We start from the raw sequence: 17680 nt of genomic DNA, 5'->3' as shown, positions 1-17680 counted from the left end.
GGGATGAAAATAACATTTTTATCAGAGTGGTTATTAGTGTATAGGTAGTCCCCAACTTAAAACCCTAATGGAGCCTGCCCATTATGGTTTTAAGTCTTGATGGTCATAAAGTGAGTCATTATATATTGGGGAATAGCATTCTGCTCTGCTGAATGGCCACAAGATTATTCAGTGGCAGACCCTGATCCTGGGGTATTCTTTGTAGTAATTAAACTTTCCATAATGCTGAAGAGACAGTAAAGATGTTTTCATTCTCTCAGGCCTTTTAATCAATTAATGTTTAAATCTATTAATGTTTAATCCATTAAACATATTTGCTGCTTAGAAACGTATTAACTATGCTGGCGATTGCTATAATCCTTTTATGGTTATGTACTTTAATTATTGTGTTTTAATGTTTTATTTAATTTTTCATAATTGTACTTGGCGCCATTAACACGGCGCGACCTACCCCGGGAAACTTTGGGTTTGAAGGAGAGCATATCAACATTTAAATAAATAAGTAATAGGTAATAGATTATAAATGAAGTCTTGCTCTGATGCTGAAATTAGCAACTGAGGCCCTACCTTTCCCTTTGCTGAAAAATTTAAGTGACGACTGCAAACAAGGATCCTTTTGATAGTAGTAGCCACTCCACACTCTACTATTAATAGCTTATTTATTTCACCAGGAATATAACTGCGATTCCGAGTGTGATTTAGAGATGCTTCTGATGGATTTTTAAATATGTGTACATGTATGCATTTCTTTGATGCAGTTTAATTTCATCTTGTATAGCTTTGTAAAGGCACTTTGAAGCTTCACAGATCAGCTTGTGAGACAGACATTCTTTGATCTATTTACCAAATTAAATAAACTGCCTTGTTACTATCTGTTGCCTTCGCAAAAGTAGTTTTTGCTATGTTTTTCCTCTCCAACATCCTCAGATTTGCTCCTAGCAAAATGAGCAAGCAACTCAGTTTCTAACATTCCCAGTTGGAAGGTAGATGCAAACTGATCTTTTGGAGAAAGGATGTCAAATATAAAAAATATAAAAAAACTCTTAATTCCATCTGGCTAACAAGAATACCACAGTAAGCAGAAAGAGGATCACAGTTGGTGTGAGCTTCCTAATGCCATCCCACAAGTTCTCTTATTTACTAAATTTCCAATTTCTTGGATTTTGAAATTCTCAAAGTATGTCAGACTCTCCAATATTGTAGCCTGGATCCAATTTTACCTTTTTTGAAAATATGGAACATCATGTACAAGTAATTCTCGACTTACGACCCGTTGATTGGCGATTGTTCAAGGATGCAACGCCTTCCCCTCAGGTGGATTTACAACCTGGTTCTGAAAATCGTTTCCCCATGGTCCCATGACCCTCATGTCGAGTGTTTGGCATCCAGCCTGCATTTACGGCCATCTGTGGCCACATGACAACATTTTACGCCTTTTTGCTGAAAACTGAAATTTGCTTCCGTTTTTTGGTAAAAATGGCCTATAGCAGTGGTGGTGAACCTTTTATTCACCGAGTGCCGAATGGGTACACACTTTGCACGCGTGCGTGCTATCCGCGATAACATGCCGCTCCCCCAGGGGTGAAATGCTCCCGGTTCGGACCGGATCGTCCGATCCGGTAGCAATGGAGGCGGGTGGTTCGGAGAACCAATAGCAAAAATCCCTGCCCACCCCTCCATGCCCAGCTGAACCGCACAATCATCAGAGGCTTTTTTTTATTTTTAAAAGCATTTTTTCTACAACCTCTTCGGCTGAAAAAATGCTTTTAAAAGTAAAAAAAAAAAAAAAAGCCTCTGATGATCAGGTGGCTCAGCTGGGATTGTCAAAGGCTTTTAAAAGAAAAAAACCCTTTTTTTCTTTTAAATGCCTCTGACGATCCCAGCTGAGTTTTTTAAAAAGCCTCTGCCGATCAGGCAACTCAACCTCTTTGCTGAAGAGGTTGTAGAAAAAATGGTTTTAAAAGTTATATACATACATACATACATACATACATATATATATATATGTATATATGTATATATATATATGCCACGCCCACCCAGTCACATTACCCCACCACCACCAAGCCACATCCACAGAACCGGTAGTAACAAATTTTAGATTTCACCACTGCACTCCCCCCATACGCTGCACGCACAATCATAGCATCTGCGCATGCTTGCAGGTTTCGCGCGGCTCCCCCTCTGCGCTGCATGCGCAATCACACCATCTGCACATGCGCGTGACTCCGCCTCATGTGCTGTGCGTGTTACAGCACTATCTGCGCATGCGCATGACTTCACGCGCCCCCCTAGTGCGCACGACCACACCATTTGTGCATGTGCATGGCTTTCATGTGGCTCCGTGGACTGTGCGTGCAATCGCGCCATCATCGCATGTGCGCAGGTTTCGCGTGGCCCCCCCTGTGCGCTGCATGTGCAATTGTACCATCTGCGCATGCGTGTGGGTTTCGCATGTGCAATGCACCCGTGCGAACGCTGTCTACGCATGCGTGCATTGCATGCAAGTACTCTTACATGCATGCACAAACGCACACACATACACAGGAGAGTTCCGAAGACCAGCTGGGTCCCCTGAATTGCGCACATGTGCACTGGAGGCCCAAACACCAACTGGGGCACGCGTGCATGCGCAGCTGTAGGTGAATTGAGTGACAGCTCGTGTGCCCGGAAAGATGGCTCTGCCTGTCACCTCGGACACGCGTGCCATAGGTTCGCCATCACGGGCCTATAGCAAACCATGGGTTTGCTTTATGACCATTCCTGTTCACTTAACAACCACCACAAAAAAGGTAATAAAAACAGGTCCGGCACGTGGTGACCCACTTTACAATCATAAATCATAACGGGCAGGTCCATTACAGTCGTATGTGGAGGACTCCCTGTATCAAAATGAAAGAATGTAAATTCCTACCTCATTCCACCCGATTGGCTAAAAGTTAAAACGGTTCTGCTTCAGTTCCAGAATTAATTTAGAGGCTGTTAAATTGTAATCCTGAAACCTTGGCCTGTCAGGCATTAGCAGCAGTCAATGAATCACCTTTATAAAACAAGAGCGGTGGCAGGCTTCTTACCTTGAATGAAGCGTGTTGCTCCATGTGCCTCAGAAGCTGTGGCTTTTGGGCCGCAGTATAATCACACACCGTGCATTTGAACTGTTTTCCTGAAACAGAAAGCGGAGCAATTCAGATCCAAGTGGAGAAAGAATATAATATGCTGAAGTGAATGTTGACTGTTGAGGAGCAATTTCTCTCAAGCATAAGGAATTGGCTGCTCAAAGGGGTCTCCATAAACTGAGAAACATAAAGGATAAGTGAAAAAAAAAATATCTGGGTTCAATTGTAGTAAATCAAGAACTACTTGTATAACGATAAAACCAAGAAAAAAGTTCTTGCATGAGGTTTGTTCGTTGTGAAGTCGTGTCCGACCCATCACAACCCCATGGACAATGTTCCTCCAGGCCTTCCTGTCCTCTACCATCCTCTGGAGTCCATTTAAGCTCATGCCAACTGCTTCAGTGACTCCATCCTGCCACCTCATTCTCTGTCGTCCCCTTCTTCTTTTGCCCTCAGTCTTTCCGAGCATTAGGCTCTTCTCCAGTGAGTCCTTCCTTCTCATTAGGTGGCCAAAGTATTTGAGTTTCATCTTCAGGATCTGGCCTTCTAAAGAGCAGTCAGGATTGATCTCCTCTAGGACTGACCGATTGGATCACCTTGCAGTCCAAGGGACTTGCAGGAGTTTTCTCCAGCACCAGAGTTCAAAGGCCTCAATTCTTTGGCGCTCAGCCTTTTTCATGATCCAATTTTCATCCAATGTATGGCTATACATTGCAACTGGGAAAACCATAGCCTTGATTATACGCACTTTTGTTGGCAGGGTGATGTCTGTGCTTTTTAGTATGCTGTCTAGATTTGCCATAGCTTTCCTCCCCAGGAGCAAGCGTCTTTTAATGTCTTGGCTGCAGTCCCCATCTGCGGTGATCTTGGAGCCCAGGAAAATAAAATCTGTCACTACCTCCATGAGTAGAAACCATTAAATCAAGTTGATTTAATTGATTCCACTCATCTAAGAACTGATTTTTTCCACCCACACTTGCATTTTGAGCTGGAAACAAATTGGCATGTGCAAAACAAGAAGGAAGTCGAGGAAATGGTTTGACGTGCTGATTGGAGAAGATGGCCAGATAGTGATAAGCAACAGAGAGAAGGCTGAACTGCTTAAATGTTATTTTACATGCATCTTTTCACGCACCAAAACAGTGGTCTGATTTGTCGAAAGTTGCACTACAGGGGACAGTAGTAGTAGACAGATGTAGGTCAAACTACAAGTCCGCAACTTCTCCACTGCATGGATATTTTTAATATCCAGTGAATATTTATTTCTTAAACTTTTATGCCCAAAAGTCCTCCACTGTATAGCAGCTTCCAATACTAGTATACACAACGTACATTTCTCTTATTTCTCATCATTTTCAGCATTTTTTTTCTTTTTTTTCTTTTTTTTTTGCAAAATAAGTGTGCCTTAGTATTTAGAGAGCATATTTAAACCCACACAGAGATCTGTTCTACTCCCACTCTTCCTATAGAACCAGGACAGAGAAATGCTGTTTGAAATCCTTTCAGAAAGAGCTGTCAAAAACTTGGAAGAAATACCCCAATGTGCAAGAGAGGGAAAAAAAAAAAAAAAGCAGATTTCCACTAATGTGAAGAAAACTAGCTCCTAAGTTTGAAATTGCTGCAGAAAGTTGGGAGCAGCTTATGCAAAGATGACAGTTTTCCTATTATACAATACCAAAAATAAATAAATAAATAAAAATCTGAGGGTTAAATATTCTCTATCCTTCTGAAGAAAGAAAAAGTCAGAGTTTGATGAACATCACTCTTGCCGTGAGCCGTAATGAACTCAGGCAGTGAGGTTTTATGTTGGGACGCTCTTCTGGCTCAGAATAACGAGCGGTGATGGTAGACACCAGTATAGGTAGTCCTTGACTTACTATTGTTAATTGAGCCTGGAATTACGGTCGTTAAGTTGTGACAGCCATTAAATGAATCGTCATGTGACTACACCCAATTTTATGACTTTTTTTTTTATTTAAAAAGTTTTAACAATCATTACAACAATTTTCCCCCCTTGTGGGTCCAATCACACTTGGCCAATAAAGAATTCTATTCTATTCTATTCTATTCTATTCTATTCTATTCTATTCTATTCTATTCTATTCTATTCTATTCTATTCTATTCTATTCTATTCCATTCCATTCCATTCCATTCCATTCCATTCCATTCTCTACTCTACCCTACCCTACCCTACCCTACTCTACTCTACTCTACTCCTATTCTATTCTATTCTATTCTATTCTATTCTATTCTATTCTATTCTATTCTATTCCATTCCATTCCATTCCATTCCATTCTATTCTCTACTCTACCCTACCCTACCCTACCCTACTCTACTCTACTCTACTCCTATTCTCCTATTCTATTCTATTCTATTCTATTCTATTCTATTCTATTCTATTCTATTCTATTCTATTCTACTCTACTCTACTCTACTCTACTCTACTCTACTCTACTCTATTCTGTGCTATTGCTATAAATTGAATTTAAAAAAGAAACCCTCTGGACTGCCTGTTGCAGTCAGATTCTAAAAGTAGTGCAGGCATATTGTCACACAAGCTTTCTGTGAAACTACCAGTGTAGCACGGGGACCTTTCATACAAGAAAGAAGAATAACAGGAATGTCCTACTGAGAACATTTGCCCCTTGAAGTATTCTTCTGTGGATGGCCCTAAACGTCAGCCCATCTGCTAAATAAGACTAAACAAGACCTGGACGGTCTCTTTCTACTCGCATCCTTCAATTACACCTTCGTTTGCCATCTGGAACAACGTTTCCAAACCTGACCCAGAGCTCTACTCACCATCAGCCGTGTGAAGGAGTTTATGGCTCTTCAAAGTGCCTTTCGATTTGAACTTCTTCCCGCACCTGTCGCACAGGTGCGTCTTCTCGGTGCTGTGGCGATTCATGTGAGCTTTGAGGTTGCTTTTGCTGCGAGTGGCGTATTCGCACAGAGAACATTTGAACGGCTTGATGCCTGCAGGGAGAGAAAACGTTTTATGCAGCCGGTCTTGTCCAACTCGATCAGGATGAAAGAATGTTTTCAGGTGACGTTCCCCCAAGCTGGTTGAGAATTTGGGGGTTTGCATTTACAAGGTATTTGAGAGGGGGATGCCCAGCGGTAAAATCCTGCTTGTTCGCAGCAGTTCGGGCAAACTGGTAGTGAGAAAAACTACCGGTTCCTTGAACTGGTATTTCCGATGATCGGCTGTGCCACGTGTCAGCACTCTAAACTACATTCACTCCAGTGCTGACATAAGGAAGAGGACGCTTGACTCTTCACCTACTTATTTTCCCTGAAGATATTATCCCCTAGGAGATGGGATGGGAGGGGGGACATTCCTGTGAGCTGAAGTAGTAGATATGGGGAGAGTGACTTGGAAGATGGCCAATGAGACGCAGAGAATTGGGGAACGGAAAGGGAGGGTTTGGGGTCAGAAGGTCAGTGCTGACTACGATGGAGTCGGGGACAGATTGTTGTGCTCAATAAATGAAAGATTTCATCAAAGACTATTTGTTTGGAAATGCAATTTATTTGAGACGACATTGTAACCTGACACCGCGGGATTTAAAATCGCTAGAAAGCAGGAAATCCTGCTTTGTAGTGAATCTAAATCACGTGGCACAGCTGTCCCCCCCCCCACTGTTCTACTTACCTTCCCAAACCTCCTTTTTCTGTGTGTTTGGTGTGCACTGTGCATGTGCGTGCGTGCAGCGTGCCTTTTGTGTGAATTGTGCATGCATGCGCAGTGTGCGTTTGGCACGCAGCGCGCATGCAAGCAGCACGCGTTTGGCATGCACTGCAGATGTGCTTGCACAGCACATGCACGGTGGCAAACCGGTTCGGATTTCACCACTGGGGATGTCCAATTAGGGAGGGCTAGTTTAGGACTTCATCTCTTTAGCAAAATTGTACCACGGAACCTCATGGCTTAATGGCTGGGTTTTCACAACATCCTAGATCAGTGATGGCTAACCTTTTTGCCATTGCATGCCAGGAGAGTGGGTGGCAAAGAAGGTTTGCACGTGTGCGTGCCCACACCCATAATTTTATGCGCCCCACCCTGTGCATGCGCATGCGACCCCCGCTTCCCCACGCTTCTGGCACGTGATGTCCCAGTAGGCCCGTTTTTCTTTCTCACCTGGCTCCAGACCCTTTCTATGCATCTGGAGAGGGCGAAAACAGCCTTCCCCACCCCCTCGGAGGCCCTCCGGAGGCCCATTTCCCAATTTCCGGTTGGACAGGAAGTGACATTTTTTGCTGTCCCTCCTCTCTAGGAGTTTCTGGAGGCTGGGGACAGCAAAAAAGTCACTTTCTGTCCAACCAGAAGTTGGGTAACGGACCGTTTCGGGCCTCCGGAGGGGCTCTGAGGGGGTGGGGAAGGCTGTTTTCGCCCTCCCCAGATGCATAGAGAGGATCTGGAACCAGGTGAGCAGGAAAAAATGGGCCTTCCACACCCTTCCAAGCCCTCCGGAGGCAGGAAACAGTCTGTTTCCCTACTTCTGGTGGGCCCAGAAGGCCGAAAAATCAGCTGGCCAGCGCGTGCATGCGTGCCGGAGCTGAGTTGGCAAACCCACTGATATGGCTACGCATGCCACCTGTGGCACGCGTGCCATAGGTTCGCCATCACGGTCCTAGAGATTTGTTGCTGGAGCAAAGGAAGTGCTAACAAACTAACAGTAAACAGCCCACACAAAGAACCACCAAGACCCCTTCCACCAACACTGAGAGGGCAAGCCCCTGGAATATAAAATGAAAGCAAACCCCACTCCCTACTAGCACTGATGATGTTACCTAGCTTGGTAATGAAACATCTGCAAGAAAGCCACCAAGCTCAGAGCACCAAGGACCCCACAGTTTAACCCTGAGCTACAAATCTTCTCTTCCATCAGTATCCTTGAGTAGGCTGTTTATGTGCATCCTAACATCTAGAGCTGTGATGGCACACAGCGACCTCTCTGTGGGCACATAAGCTGTCGCCCCAGTTCAGCTCCGCCACGCATGTTCGTGAAACTCCCGCCAACCAGCTGGTCTTCGGGTCTCTGCCATGCATGTGGATGGGGGGGGCATGCATGAGGGGGGCATGCACAGGGCTGCACGTGCATTGCATGTTGGGGGGTTCAGGCGTGTGCGCGTGCATTTGGGCACTCACACATGCGCTTTGGGCAAGGAGGTTGCCCGGGAAAGGAGCTCTGGTGGCTCAGCAGACTAATTAACATCCACTTACATCTGCTGCCTGCAATTACTGCAAGTTCCAATCTCACCAGGCTCAAGGTTGACTCAGCCTTCCATCCTTTCAAAGGTAGGTGAAATAAGGACCCAGATTGTGGGGGCAATAAGCTGACTTTGTATAAATATACAAAAGTATGAAGGCTATTGCTTAATGCATTGTAAGCCGCCCTGAGTCTCCGGAGAAGGGCGGCATATAAATCAAATTAAAAAAATAAAAATAAAAATAAAAGGTTAGCCATCACTGATCTAGAGCATCGGTGTCAAACCTTTTGGCTTGCCTGGGTCACATATAAAATATATAATATAGTTAATGTATATAGATAACGTAATGTTAAGAGTTTATGATCTTGTGGGGATGCTGTCCAGGGCTGTGGCCTATGAGCTGCAGGCTGAACATTCCTGATCTAGAGGATAAAGTAACAATCGTGGCTTATTTTTCTGGACATACTGTAACTCATATAAACACTGGACGTGGATACCTTTATTTTATTTTAATTCTGTTCCTTGCTCAGAGTCCTTGTTCCTTGTTCAAGTGGGCAGCCACATAAATTGGATAAATAAACAGATACTGTATTTTGTTTATCTAAGTTTTGGACTTAAATGTTATGTGAATCCAAGCCATTCTTTTCTGGTTTACCATTCTCTCCTATCCATCCCTTCTTCTCTGAGCTGTAATTATAGATTTCAAGTTCCTTGAATAAGAGTGCATTGTCTTGTGGTTTGTACAGTGCCATGTACCTTGAGGGAAGGAGGGAGGAGAAGTAATAGCTAAGTACACTGAATTCTTTTTCCTCTTTTTTGTGCGTGGCCAGCAGCTTTGAAAATGTGTGAATATTAAAAATCCATTCGCAAATGGTAAAATGTTAATTTAACATTTTGTGAGTAGATACATATCAAGAAAGAATTACTTGCTGGACTAATCCTGATTCATTAATTTAGCAAAAAAAGAGATTCGGCATATTGATTCCTGAATAACTGTGGACTTCAGCTGCTGAGGCAGAAAATCGCAAAACGTATACCCTGAATGAGATGAGGTATAAACAACTGATTTATACAGTGTTAATCCAAAATAGGATACAGGAAGGAGTTCTGGAAACTGATGATATGACATACTGAAGCAATAAAATGGGGCTAGGGAAGAAGTTGTATTATAATTGCTATAAATGAAGAATGCACAACAGCAATGATGGGAATTAAAGATTAACCCTGTGCTACTGAGCTCCCTCTCCAGCCTCTTAAATAATGTAGAAGTGTTGTTATAGTTAAATATGTCTGTATTTACTATACGATACAATATGAATGAAAAAGTAAAACAAATTCAGTTACTGAAATAGTTATCCAATGAACCCTGATTTGGGGTAAATCCTAAACTGTGCTTTGAATTCTCCCTGCTCCAATTGACTTTATGACACTGATATCCTGCCTTTATTGTTTTTATAAATAACTCAAGGCAGTGAATATATCCAACACATCTTCCTCCTCCTATTTTCCACACAACAACAACTTTGTGAAGTGGGTTGGGATGAGAGAGAGTGACTGGCCCAAAGTCACCCAGTTGGCTTTCATGTCTGACACAAGACTAGAACTCACCGTCTCCTGGTGATTGGCTCAAAGTCACCCAGTCAGCTTTCTTTCCTAAGGTGGGTTTAGAACTCACTGTCTCCTGGTGATTGGCCCAAAGTCACCCAACTAGCTTTCTTTCCTAAGGCGGGATTAGAACTCACCGTTTCCTGGTGATTGGCCCAAAGTCACCCAATTAGCTTTCTTTACTAAGGCGGGATTAGAACTCACCGTCTCTTGGTGATTGGCCCAAAGTCACCCAACTAGCTTTCTTTCCTAAGGCGGGATTAGAACTCACCGTCTCCTGGTGATTGGCCCGAAATCACTCAGCTGGCTTTTATGGCTGAGGCAGGATTTGATATGATTTTGTTTAGCATTTAAGTATTGGTGCTGAAGGAGGACTTTTAATAAAAGGGCTGAAATAGGAACAGCTCATTCTACGCATTTGTATCAGAATATGTCATGTTTGCTTCCCAGGTTTTTGCCTTCCTGATTTTTTTTTTTTTCCTCACTGGCAAATTACGGCAATTACTGACAGACAGCTCCTTGCTACACCCCATTTACCTTCATGAGCCCAAATGTGACGCTGGAGATCCGATCCGTTCTTCATGAAATAAAAATTGCAATAAGGACATTTCACAGCCCGTTTTCCGATTAGTCCTTTGAGCTGAACTCTCCTGCCAACGATCTTGGAAATTGTGTGCATAGACACCTCTGAGATTGAGAGGGGAGATGGGGTTGGGGAAGGAAGGAAGGAAGGAAGGAAGGAAGGAAGGAAGGAAGGAAGGAAGGAAGGGAGGGAGGGAGGGAGGGAGGAAGGATGGGAGGAAGGAAGGGAGGGAGGGAGGGAGGATGGGAGGGAGGGAGGAAGGAAGGAAGGAAGGGAGGGAGGGAGGATGGGAGGAAGGGAGGGAGGGAGGGAGGAAGGAAGGAAGGAAGGAAGGAAGGAAGGGAGGGAGGGAGGGAGGGAGGGAGGAAGGAAGGGAGGGAGGGAGGGAGGAAGGAAGGAAGGAAGGAAGGGAGGGAGGGAGGGAGGGAGGGAGGAAGGAAGGGAGGGAGGCAGGGAGGGAGGAAGGATGGGAGGAAGGAAGGGAGGGAGGGAGGGAGGATGGGAGGGAGGGAGGAAGGAAGGGAGGGAGGGAGGGAGGGAGGATGGGAGGAAGGGAGGGAGGGAGGGAGGGAGGAAGGAAGGAAGGAAGGGAGGGAGGGAGGGAGGGAGGGAGGGAGGAAGGAAGGAAGGGAGGAAGGAAGGGAGGGAGGAAGGAAGGGAGGGAGGGTGGGAGGGAAGGAGGAAGGATGGGAGGAAGGGAGGGAGGGAGGGAGGGAGGGAGGGAGGGAGGAAGGATGGGAAGAAGGGAGGACCAGAAAAGAAAAGGGGAAAAAAAAAAGGTAAGCACTACCTTACATATTCAGAAACCAATAAAATATAAATTATTTTGACTGCTGGTTGTTGAATCTTTTAAGGAGTATTCCTTTCGTGGGTTTTCTTTTCCCCAGGTAAGATCTGAACTTGAAAGAAAGAGCCTCATTAATTGATGGCTTTTACAGCATTGGTCAATCCATTGGTGTATTATGCTGTTTTCTCTACTCTTTGAGTGACAAATTAGAGTCTGGTTGGGCTGTTGGTGCCGAAATTGGTTTCTGTCTGTGTTTTCTCGCAGGAAGCCTTCTCAAACAGTAAACACCTAAGCAGGGCAGCTTCACTAACCAAATATTTATGAGCTTTAATAGTCCCCGAGAGCTGCTAACATTTGTTCAAGGCTTCACCCAGGATTTCCGGAAGGGGATGGGAATTCCAAATAAACAGCTTGTTAACAACTGCAAAAGGCCTAAAAACCCAGTTGGGATGATATAATTGCCAGAAAAGAAGGATGCATTATTCAGACTCAGTGAGGGAGAATAACCACACATAAGGACGTACCCTATCTTTACAAGGATGCATATACAGGTAGTCCTCGAGTTACGACTATAATGGAGCTTGGCCCTTATGGTTGTAAGTCGTAACGGTCCTAAGTCGGGCCAACCATGCAACTGACCCAATTTTATGAACTGTGTTTGTGGCAGTTGTTAAGCAAACAGCACGGGCGTACATCAGGGGTGAAATCCAGCAGGTTCTGACAGGTTCTGGAGAACCGGTAGCGGAAATTTTGAGTACTTCAGAGAACCGGCAAATACCGGTTGGCTCTGGCTGGCTCCAGAGTGGGGTGGCTCCAGAGTGGCTGGCTCCAGAGTGGGGTGGGAATGGAGATTTTGCAATATCCTTCCCCCAGGAGTGGGGAGGGAATGGGGATTTTGCAGTATCCTTCCCCTGCCATGCCCACCAAGCCACGCCCACCAAGTCACACCACGCCCACAAAACCGGTAGTAAAAAAAATTGAATTTCACCACTGGTGTTAAGCGAACCAAGAGTTCGCTAAGGGCTCCTTTTGCCAAAATCTGGAAGCAAATAACAGATTTTTGGCAAAACCCAATTACATGATCATGGGATGCTGCAAACAGCCATAATTGCAAGGATGGTTGTTAGGTATGTAGATGTGTGATCTTGAGGAGGGGGGGAAGGGGGGAAGAGGGCAGCCATCAGAGCTCTGTATTCAACAGTTTGAATAAGGTCATAAGGAGCTTTTCTGGGGTCTGTTCAGTGGTGAAATCTAAAATTTGTTACTACCGGTTCTGTGGGCGTGGCTTGGTGGGGGGGGTTTAATGTGACTGGGTGGGCGTGGCCATTTTTTTTTAAAACTTTTAAAACCATTTTTTCTTCCACCTCTTAGGCCAGGGGTGGGCAACTGTGGCCCTTTTACAACCTGTGGACTTCAACTCCCAGAATTCCTGAGATAGCCAAGCTGGCTCAGGAATTCTGGGAGTTGAAGTCCACAGGTCATAAAGGGGCCATATTTGCCCACCCCTGTCTTAGGCGAAGAGGTTGTAAAAAAATAAATGCTTTCAAAAGGCTCTGATGAGCCCAGCTGAGTTGCCTGATCGGAAGAGGCTTTTTTTCTTTTAAAAGCCTCTGTCGATCAGGCAACTCAGCTGGGATCGTCAGAGGGTCTTAAAAGCATTTTTTTTTCTACAACCTCTTCAGAGGTTGTAGAAAAAAAGTTTTTAAAAGCCTTTGACGATCCCAGCTGAGCCGCGCGATCATCAGAGGCTTTTTTTTTTTAACTTTTAAAAGCATTTTTTTCGGCCGAAGGGGTTGTAGAAAAAATGCTTTTAAAAACCAAAAAAAAGAGCCTCTGATGATTGCGTGGCTCAGCTGGGCATGTGGGGGGGGGGGAGGCGGAGAGGGATTTTTGCTACCGGTTCTCTGAACCACCCGCCACCATCGCTACCGGATCGGGCAATCCTGTCGGAACCGGGAGCATTTCACCCCTGGGTCTGTTGCTAAGCCACCCGTCATAAGTCAAGAATTACCTTTACAAATAGTCCTTGACTACGAGCACAACTGAGCCCAAAATTTCTGTTGCTAATAAGAGAGCTGTTAAGTGAGCTCTCATCAAAGCGAAGTGGGACATCGCTTTGTCCCATTTAATGACCTTTCTTGTCAAAGCTGCTAACCGAATCACCGCAGTTGTTATTAACACGGATGTTAAGTGAATCCGGCTCCCCCCCCCCCCGACTGACTTTGCTTTGTCACAAGATCACAAAAGGGGATCGCATGACACCAGGACAGTGCAACCGTCATAAATATGAACCAGTAGTCAAAGCCTCTGAATCTTGATCATGTGACCGTGGTCATGTAGTCATCGTGTGAAAAACGGTCATCAAACACTTTTTTAGTACCATTGTCACTTTGAATAGTCGCTAAATGAATGGTTGTAAGTCGAGGACTACCTGTTCAATCTCAGGGAGATCATACAAGGCACCCAAATTCCCACAAGGACTTTTAAGTCACTTTTTCCAGCGTCACTGCAACTTCTTAGGGTCAGTAAGCGAATAGTTGTAAGTTGAGGACTACTGTATGTCTTTGTATGCCATACGGACCTGGTTATAGCTACTTGAAACAAAAATACCATATTTTTCGGACTATAAGATGCACCGGAGTATAAGACACACCAAGATTTCGAAGAGGTAGACCTGAAAAAAAAAGTTTTTGCCCTCCCCGGCCCCCAGGAGCACTCTGCAGGTCTCCCAAACCTTCTACATGTCCCGTTTTTTGCAAAAACGGGGCCTGCAGAGGGTTTTGGAGGCCTGCAGAGTGCTCCTTGGGGCTAGGGAGGGCATAAATGCCCCTGTTTTTGCAAAACACAGGCCCATTTTTGGCCTCCCAAACCCCCCATGCGTCACATTTTTGCCCTCCCCAGCCCCCAGGAACACTCTGCAGGCCTCCCAAACCCTTTGCAGGCCTCGTTTTTGAAAAAAAATGGGCCTGTTTTTGGCGAAAATGGGACGCGTGCGGGGGTGGGTGGGTTGGGAGGCCAAAAATGGCTGTATTGGTGTATAAGACGCACCAACATTTCCACCCTCTTTTAGGAGAAAAAAAGTGTGTCTTATACTCTGAAAAATACGGTAATTCTGGTGTGACTTCCTTCCTAAACTCTAAGTCATTATTTCAAGCAGACTGAGGAGTTGACCCCAGTGACTTTTGACTGATTCAAACACTGACCAGTTCAAAGACTCTCTGTTCTCACTTTGCAGACCCGTTCCTCAGGTCATTTGCTACATGAGAGAGGGGAGAAGACAGTCCCGTCCAGAAGAAAATTCTCTGAAACAGCTTGAAAAGTGAGCAAGGAGACGATGTGTGCTCTCACACCCACTCTCAGACAGAAGCTGACAAGTCACAATTTTCCTTCCCCCTCTGCTAACGCCTCCAAAATCTATCTGATTGTTTAGCTGGAAACCAGAAGTCCTTTGAGCAGCCTGGCAGATAGGGGACGGGAAGGTTATAGAAGGTTATACAAGCACTTTAGGAGCCCTTGTTAACTACTCGTATGCTCTACATCTTCTAGAACGGAGATGGCTAACCTTTTTGCCATTGTGTGCCAAAAGTGGGGGGAGTGCGGGGGGGGATGTGTGGGAGGTCGTGCGTGAGCATGCCAACACCCATAATTATATGCACTCCGCCCCCGCACATGTGCACACTCCTCCCCCGCTCCGCCCGCACTTCCGTTTTTTGCTCTCCCTAGAGTCTCTCTAGGAGCCTGGGGAGGGCAAAAACAGCCTTCCTCACCCCCCCGGAGGCCGGAAACTGCCCGTTTACCAACTTCCAGTGGGACCGGAAGGCCCATTTTTTTTGCTCTCCTCAGACTCTCTAGGAGCCTGGGAAGGTGAAAACGGCCTCCCTACCCCCCCCCCAGGCTCTCTGGAGGCAGAAAACAACCTGTTTCCTTACTTCTGGTGGGCTCAGAAGGCCCGAAAATCAAGTGGAGCTGAGCTCGGGTGCCTACCGATATGGGTCCGCGTGCCACCTGTGGCACGCGTGCCATAGGTTCGCCATCACGGTTCTAGAAGGAAGATTTGCCTCCTTCATTTCAGCTTGGCGAATTTACTATTCATAGTATAGGTGCTGGGACACTAAATAATTTAATCACCCAAATGATTTCTTTTTTTTTTTTAATTATCTTCCTCATGATGATAATGACAATACTAACAGTAACAATGAAAGCCTAATAGCAAGAAGGCATAATAATGTAACCGCCGAATGTTATTCAGCTGGCACCTTTCCTCCACGATTGCAGTGCATTCAAACCCATCAGTGGGGCTTATCTTACCTGGATGGTTTGTCTTTATATGAGCTTTTATAAGTCGGTCTTCAGAAAATGATTTCTCACACACAGGGCAGGAATAATTCTTTTTGTCCTTTAGAGGAAAGAAAAGGGAGAAGAGAAGATGGTATCGGTTCAGTGAACTGATTGCTAAACTCATTACACAGTGAATAATATCGGGCTCCCAACAAGATGAGGCTCAAAGGTGGATTTTAGTTGGCGGATGAAAAGGCAGAACAGTTATCATTATCACAATGAGCCACATGGAAAGGATTAAAAAAAAAAAAAAGACTTGTAAGCACACGGGTGATTTCAAAATAATTCAGAGCTTTGGTTTAGAGCAGGGCAGTGGTCGGTTCCTCCCGGTTCGGCCGAGCTGGTAGCGGTGATGATATGACGTCACCGAACTGGTTCTCCCCCCCTCCCACCCCCCCACATTATTCTTACCTTTCATTTGGTCCCACCCCCAATCTATTGCTGCCTCCTGAGTCCCAGCTGATGACTAGAGGGAAAAAACCTGTGTAAACTCTTGCCGCGGGGCTTCAAAGGGCCGTCCTACAGCTGATCAGTGTTAAAAGCAAACAAATGAGTCGGGTCGTAAGTGCGAGGACCTTTCAGAAATGACTCTGACCAGCTAGCCACGCCCACCTAGTCACATGACCTCCAAGCCACACCCACAAAATAAGCCACGCCCAAAGAACCGGTAGTAAAAAAATTTAGAACCCACCTCTGAAGCAAGGGTGTTAAAACTCAAGCCCAGGGGCCGGATCCAGCCCGCGGGGTGCTTAGATCTGGCCTGTGGGGCTGCCCTAGAAACAGTGAAGGACCGGCCCTCAGTGCCTCTGCCAGCAAAAACGGAGCTCGGGAGGGCTGTGTGTGGCCCTCCCGAGCTCTGTTTTCACTGGCAGAGAATTGCAGGAGGCCGTCACAGCCGAAAACAGAGCTCAGGATCCTGTTTTCTCTGGCAGAGTGCTCGGGCCGCCACAGGTGCCCCTGACATGAGTGACATTGAGCTGGCCACGCCCACCCAAGGTCAAACACAACCCTGATGCGGCCCTCAATGAAAACAAGTTTGACACCCCTGGTTTAGAGCAATCTTGGCAACTTGGGAGATCTGTGGGCTTCAACTCCACAGGTTGGTCCACAGGTCTTGAAGTTGCCGTGGTTAGACACCCCTGGTTTAGAGCAATAGAGTGGGGAGGGAGGAAGGAAGGGCAATAGCAATTAGACTTATATACCACTTCACAGTGCTTTACAGCCCTCTCTAAGTGGTTTACAGACTCAGCATATTGCCCTCAACAATCTGAGTCCTCATTTTACCCAACCTCGGAAAGATGGAAGGCTGAATCAATCTTGAGCCAGTCAGGATTGAACTCCTAGCAGTGGGCAGAGTTTGCCTGCAATAAGGCATTCTAACCACTATGCCACCAGGGGAAGGAAGGAAGGAAGGAAGGAAGGAAGGAAGGAAGGAAGGAAGGAAGGAAGGAAGGAAGGAAGGAAGGACTTCTATTTATATGTCAAGCATGGCTGGAAATTTTGGGAGTTCAGTATCATCTTGTGAGCGACAATTTGTTTACCAATACTGTAGAGACATATTATGAAGCAGGTCTTGCAAAGGACAGACATATCCTGGCAGACCAATCTTCTTGAATTTAACAGGTCATGGGATTCAAAATTAAAACTGGCTTCAGAAATGGCAGGTTTTAAAAAGACTGACACTATCTCTGCTAGACTGAAATTGCTTTCTTCCGCAAATGTTATGCGTAAATGATATTTGGGACCATTTCATCCCACGTGGGGGAAAACAAAAAAGCTAAATGGGAACGGATTTCAAGCCTCTAAACTATTATTTCTATCGATGTTTGAATATCTGCTCGATGGGAATTGAACGTTTCAGAAACCAGAAAATAAATACGCAGTACCTCAAGTACATTATCATCCCAAAAGCTAATAATTTCGAAGCCAAGTTGATGAGTTGGAGACTCTAATTCGATTCTGAACATATGCAGCCAGCTCCATAAAGGCTCCTGGGAACTTTGACAGTGTGGAAGAGACAGACTGCTCCACTTCT

At 45.3% G+C, this 17680-nt stretch overlaps 1 protein-coding gene across 1 annotated transcript in view; it reads right to left on the bottom strand.

Moving 5' to 3' along the window:
• Nucleotides 1-17680, bottom strand: part of ZFAT (zinc finger and AT-hook domain containing) — a 127178-nt gene that overhangs the window by 42459 nt on the left and 67039 nt on the right. The window contains exons 8-11 of the mRNA XM_070940314.1: nt 15616-15703; nt 10475-10624; nt 5921-6094; nt 3075-3163 (exon numbers count right to left, since the gene is read on the bottom strand). Of these exons, the coding sequence (XP_070796415.1) occupies nt 3075-3163; nt 5921-6094; nt 10475-10624; nt 15616-15703 (501 nt within the window). The remainder of the gene's footprint in view (nt 1-3074; nt 3164-5920; nt 6095-10474; nt 10625-15615; nt 15704-17680) is intronic.

Source organism: Pituophis catenifer, unplaced genomic scaffold, assembly GCF_029215685.1.
Source record: "Pituophis catenifer annectens isolate HBS135680 unplaced genomic scaffold, rPitCat1.0.hap2 SCAF_3, whole genome shotgun sequence".
In the NCBI taxonomy this organism is placed as follows: Eukaryota; Metazoa; Chordata; class Lepidosauria; order Squamata; family Colubridae; genus Pituophis; species Pituophis catenifer.
The sequence above is the reverse complement of the archived record's forward strand: the minus strand, read 5'-3'. Positions and strand labels throughout refer to the sequence as shown.